The sequence below is a fragment of the Salmo salar genome, chromosome 02 (genome assembly GCF_965601325.2).
Source record: "Salmo salar chromosome 02, fSalSal1, whole genome shotgun sequence".
Lineage (NCBI taxonomy): Eukaryota > Metazoa > Chordata > Actinopteri > Salmoniformes > Salmonidae > Salmo > Salmo salar.
In genome coordinates, this window is record NC_138292.1 from 20,864,001 (window position 1) to 20,870,000 (window position 6,000).

The following is a 6,000-nucleotide window of genomic DNA, read 5'->3' on the forward strand; positions in this document are numbered from 1 at the left end:
GATGTTTATTGTCCTGACTGAGGGAGAGGATTGATGGATGATGTTTATTGTCCTGACTGAGGGAGAGGGTTGATGGATGATGTTTATTGTCCTGACTGAGGGAGAGGATTGATGGATGATGTTTATTGTCCTGACTGAGGGAGAGGTTTGATGGATGATGTTAATTGTCCTGACTGAGGGAGAGGATTGATGGATGATGTTTATTGTCCTGACTGAGGGAGGGGGTTGATTGATGGATGATGTTTATTGTCCTGACTGAGGGAGAGGGTTGATTGATGGATGATGTTTATTGTCCTGACTGAGGGAGAGGTTTGATGGATGATGTTTATTGTCCTGACTGAAGGAGAGGTTTGATGGATGATGTTTATTGTCCTGACTGAAGGAGAGGATTGATGGATGATGTTTATTGTCCTGACTGAAGGAGAGGATTGATGGATGATGTTTATTGTCCTGACTGAGGGAGAGGATTGATGGATGATGTTTATTGTCCAGACTTAAGGAGAAGATTGATGGATGATGTTTATTGTCCTGACTGAGGGAGAGAATTGATTGATTGATGGATGATGTTTATTGTCCTGACTGAGGGAGAGGATGATTTATGGATGATGTTAATTGTCCTGACTGAGGGAGAGGATGATTTATGGATGATGTTTATTGTCCTGACTGAGGGAGAGGATTGATGGATGATGTTTATTGTCCTGACTGAGGGAGAGGGATGATTGATGGATGATGTTTATTGTCCTGACTGAGGGAGAGGATTGATGGATGATGTTTATTGTCCTGACTGAAGGAGAGGATTGATGGATGATGTTTATTGTCCTGACTGAAGGAGAGGATTGATGGATGATGTTTATTGTCCTGACTGAAGGAGAGGATTGATGGATGATGTTTATTGTCCTGACTGAGGGAGAGGGTTGATTGATTGATGGATGATGTTTATTGTCCTGACTGAGGGAGAGGATTGATGGATGATGTTTATTGTCCTGACTGAGGGAGTGGATTGATTGATTGATGGATGATGTTTATTGTCCTGACTGAGGGAGAGGGTTGATTGATTGATGGATGATGTTTATTGTCCTGACTGAGGGAGAGGATTGATGGATGATGTTTATTGTCCTGACTGAGGGAGTGGATTGATTGATTGATGGATGATGTTTATTGTCCTGACTGAGGGAGTGGATGGGGAAAGAGAATAAGGCAGGAAGAAAGTGAAAGAACGAGAGGGTGTAGGGATGACTTGTTATGACTTGTTATGAAGTTGTATTAAAGATGTATATTGAAACTATGGTTGAAACAAGGTGTACTGCTACATTTTGCGTTACACTACATGTTGCTACTAGTCCATGACTTCCTGTCTACTACTGGTCTTCTTGCTGATCAAGTGCTGCTGGAGGAATCATTATAGAGTGACCTCTATAATCATTCCTGTCTCTCTGCTCCTCTAAACTCTCCCTGCCCTCTCCTCTCTCCCTGCCCTGTCCTCTCTCCCTGCCCTCTCCTCTCTCCCTGCCCTCTCCTCTCTCCCTGCCCTCTCCTCTCATTCCCCCTCTCATGTACTCTCCTCCCCCTACTGCCCCTTATCCTCCCCTTTTTCTACTGTTTTCCTTCTCTTCTTTCTCCTGTCCTTTCCTCCCTCTCTCCCTCCTCCCTCTTGATTTTGCATTCTCTCCTACCCTCTCTCCTCCAACCTCCCCCTCTTTCTTCTCCTTCTCTCCTGCGTGTTCAGATGGATGGCAGTAGGTCGTTGCCCCGGGGCAGTTCCATGGTGAACAGGGTGAGTGGGCTCTATCCTGTCCTGTCTTCTCCTCTTTCCTTCTCTTCTGTTCCGACTACCGATTCTGGTTTATGCTCCAGACTAACATCCTTTAACAACACCATTACTGATGTGTTCCTCCATACCTGTCTAGCATTTTGTTTTTGTTTGTACTGCATTCATTGGTCTGTTGTTGTCTTTTGTTGTTTGTTTGTCTCATCCGTTGATTCTCCTAACCTTCCCGTTTTTCTCAATCTCTCAGAGTGTGCAATATGTGAGTATAATATAAAGTATAAAGACTATTATCACCACTGTGGGCTGATTGAGGTAAGACATTGCAGAATTGCAGATAGATGTAGAATGTATAGAGCAGACATAATTATCTTGTTCAGTATAAGAGAGAATCTTGTCTGTTTTAGACAATACATTTCTGTCTGAATGTTCTGAAAAGTTGCTGTCTCCTGAATGAAAGCCCTGCTGTTCTCTGGGGTCTATGGGTGTTTGGCTTTTTACTGTACGGTATATCTGTAGCAACACCCAATGGGTGCTAGAATCTCTCTCAACGTCCTGATTGGCTGGATTAACGACCTGTCAATCGTCAAACCATATACAGTTGGCCAATGAAAATGCTCTAGTTTCCTGATTGACAGCTGGTGTTAATCCCGCCCATAGGTGGGTCTCAGAATCATTCCCGTCATCGGTGAAGGAAAGATTTGGAATTCACTGATGATGCACAAAAGCTTGGTCTTAAAACAATCACCGATCTGAAAACCAGAGAGGTGGAAACTCCCCTAAACCCTTTGGACGCTTAGATAGAGCCATCACCTTCGTGATTACACCTATCCAGTCTTTTCTGATCTGCTAGCACTGAAGGGGTAGTGGCTAGAGGTTGTTCTCAGACCGGGCTATAGACCTCCCTCCCCATCCTTCCTTTACTGTGAATGAGCTCAATGCTTCATTCTGGTGGCCACACCTGTGAATGATGCCCTAATACACCAGGCATTTACCATGTAGAATAGTTAAGCATACATTCTGGCTGTCCAGGAGTCTCCACACATACCTGTCTGTGTGTGTGCGTGCTTTTTATGTGCGTGTGTTGTTGCGTGCGTGTGCACTTGGTGCTTTGTCTAGTAGTATGTGCATTGTTGGCGGTCTGAGCTTTGTTCCCATGCAAAGCCCTGGCTTCTTGCTGCGTGTAGCTTTGAGTGCTGCTTGGCTGGCGTTCTTTACCTGCCGCTTTTAAATCCACCTCGAGTAGCTCCCTAGCTAATGCTAATGCTAATGCTACTGTACTTAAAGCTATAGAGCTAGTAGAGTTATAGCCTGAGCCACTGTGTAGCTAAAGCTAGAGCTAGCATCTGCGGCCATACTTTCTGATCTAACGCAGTGGTTCTCAACTGACACGATAAATCCATGTGAAATAGTGCAACAGCACAGGGACAGGCTATTACACAGCCTCTGTGCTAGTTGGTTTCTGCTTAAGCCACTTAGCCGTTGTCTCGCCAAGGTCTGGCCGAGGTCTTGGCAAGGCACCAACGTAGAGTCGTTGAATGCACAAAGTCTGGCACCTTGGCTGGCATATGTTAGATGGCTAGATGTTGAAAATGTCTGTAAGAGAACACATGATAAGCTATTTATCTCTAGATTACTCTGGGCTCATCCTGTTGAGATGCTACTACAGACTATCTTGAAAATCAGAGTTGAGACCACTGGGTTACTGCCTTGTTTACTGGCTGATGAGTCTGGTCTCCCCTGTTTTCTACTGGGATTGGGGGAACAGTATTTTGGGTTGTGGAGTTGCTTTGTGATGTATGTCCCAGTGTTGATGCGGTGCCTGTCCTGTCCTCCAGGGGGAGCTAGAGAGACAGCTGCTACAGGCCAACCCCATCCTGGAGGCCTTCGGAAATGCCAAGACCGTCAAGAACGACAACTCCTCCAGATTTGTAAGAATGTATTAATATCTAGATTGATCCCAGATAAGATCTACAGTATATTTTTAATTGGCCGTATTTTTATTTACAGTGTTTGTTGTTGAGTTTGTATAAATTTTTCATTAATATGTTAATCATCAACTGCCACATTTCTTCTCCTCTTGTCTCTCAGGGCAAATTCATCCGTATTAACTTTGACGTGGCTGGATACATTGTCGGTGCCAACATTGAGACCTGTATCCTTCCTCTGCAGTCAGACTCTGTTTCGAGTCCCAACCTAAATATTACTGTTGTAACTCATTAGTATGCTCACTGGTGGGTCACTGCTAACCTGTCATCAGGTAGAAGTTGCCCTACACACAGGGGTCAGCTCAGGGAAGCAGGGGATGCAAAACTGCCCTTAGGTTAGTGTCTGGGGCTATTGAACCCTTCCTTTACCCCTGACCTCAGACCTGCTGGAGAAGTCGAGGGCGATCCGCCAGGCCAAAGATGAAAGGACCTTCCACATCTTCTACCAACTCATGTGTGGAGCTTCAGAGGCCACCAGAGGTGAGAGAGGGGGAGAGGAGAAAGAGAGGGTAGGAGAGGGAGAGGAGAAAGAGAGGGTAGGAGAGGGAGAGGAGAAAGAGAGGGTAGGAGAGGGAGGGGAGAAAGAGAGGGTAGGAGAGGGAGCGGAGAAAGAGAGGGTAGGAGAGGGAGAGGAGAAAGAGAGGGTAGGAGAGGGAGAGGAGAAAGAGAGGGTAGGAGAGGGAGGGGAGAAAGAGAGGGTAGGAGAGGGAGGGGAGAAAGAGAGGGTAGGAGAGGGAGGGGAGAAAGAGAGGGTAGGAGAGGGAGAGGAGAAAGAGAGGGTAGGAGAGGGAGGGGAGAAAGAGAGGGTAGGAGAGGGAGGGGAGAAAGAGAGGGTAGGAGAGGGAGAGGAGAAAGAGAGGGTAGGAGAGGGAGAGGAGAAAGAGAGGGTAGGAGAGGGAGGGGAGAAAGAGAGGGTAGGAGAGGGAGGGGAGAAAGAGAGGGTAGGAGAGGGAGGGGAGAAAGAGAGGGTAGGAGAGGGAGGGGAGAAAGAGAGGGTAGGAGAGGGAGCGGAGAAAGAGAGGGTAGGAGAGGGAGGGGAGAAAGTGAGGGTAGGAGAGGGAGGGGAGAAAGAGAGGGTAGGAGAGGGAGGGGAGAAAGAGAGGGTAGGAGAGGGAGGGGAGAAAGAGAGGGTAGGAGAGGGAGCGGAGAAAGAGAGGGTAGGAGAGGGAGGGGAGAAAGAGAGGGTGGGAGAGGGAGGGGAGAAAGAGAGGGTGGGAGAGGGAGGGAGGGAAGAAAGAGAGGGTAGGAGAGGGAGGGGAGAAAGAGAGGGTGGGAGAGGGAGGGGAGAAAGAGAGGGTAGGAGAGGGAGGGAAGAAAGAGAGGGTAGGAGAGGGAGGGAGGGAAAGAGAAGGTTGGAGAGGGAGGGGGAAAGGGGACGGGTTGAATAGATAGATCTGGTGAATAGGTAGATCTGGTGAATAGGTGGATCTGGTGAATAGGTGGATCTGGTGAATAGGTGGATCTGGTGAATAGGTAGATCTGGGGAATAGGTAGATCTAGGGAATAGGTAGATCTGGTGAATAGGTAGATCTGGGGAATAGGTAGATCTGGTGAATAGGTAGATCTAGGGAATAGGTAGAGCTGGTGAATAGGTAGATCTGGTGAATAGGTAGATCTGGGGAATAGGTAGATCTGGGGAATAGGTAGATCTAGGGAATAGGTAGATCTAGGGAATAGGTAGAGCTGGTGAATAGGTAGATCTGGTGAATAGGTAGATCTGGTGAATAGGTAGATCTAGGGAATAGGTAGAGCTGGTGAATAGGTAGATCTGGTGAATAGGTAGATCTGGGGAATAGGTAGATCTGGGGAATAGGTAGATCTAGGGAATAGGTAGAGCTGGTGAATAGGTAGATCTGGGGAATAGGTAGATCTGGGGAATAGGTAGAGCTGGGGAATAGGTAGATCTGGGGAATAGGTAGATCGAATAGGTAGATCTGGGAATAGGTAGATCTGGTGAATAGGTAGATCTGGGGAATAGGTAGATCTGGGGAATAGGTAGATCTGGTGAATAGGTAGATCTGTTTAATGTTTTTGTTTGAAAAATTAACTTTGATTCATGGCATTTGATCATTTTACTGATTACTGTCCTCTCTCACTCTGTTTCTCTCTCTCTCTGTTTCTCTCTCTCTCTGTTTCTCTCTCTGTTTTTCTCTCTGTTTCCCTCTCTCTCTCTGTTTCCCCTCTCTCTCTGTTTCTCTCTCTCTCTCTGTTTCTCTCTCTCTCTGTTTCTCTCTCTCTCTGTTTCTC

General features: G+C 46.7%; 1 protein-coding gene across 5 annotated transcripts in view; it reads left to right on the forward strand.

Moving 5' to 3' along the window:
• LOC106605745 (uncharacterized) overlaps nucleotides 1-6,000 on the forward strand; it is a 104,407-nt gene that overhangs the window by 29,101 nt on the left and 69,306 nt on the right. For all 5 annotated transcript variants that reach the window (XM_082960630.1, XM_082960633.1, XM_082960634.1 and 2 more), the window contains exons 7-10: nucleotides 1,727-1,774; nucleotides 3,604-3,696; nucleotides 3,857-3,920; nucleotides 4,135-4,233. In XM_082960630.1, coding sequence (XP_082816756.1) covers nucleotides 1,727-1,774; nucleotides 3,604-3,696; nucleotides 3,857-3,920; nucleotides 4,135-4,233 — 304 coding nt within the window. The remainder of the gene's footprint in view (nucleotides 1-1,726; nucleotides 1,775-3,603; nucleotides 3,697-3,856; nucleotides 3,921-4,134; nucleotides 4,234-6,000) is intronic.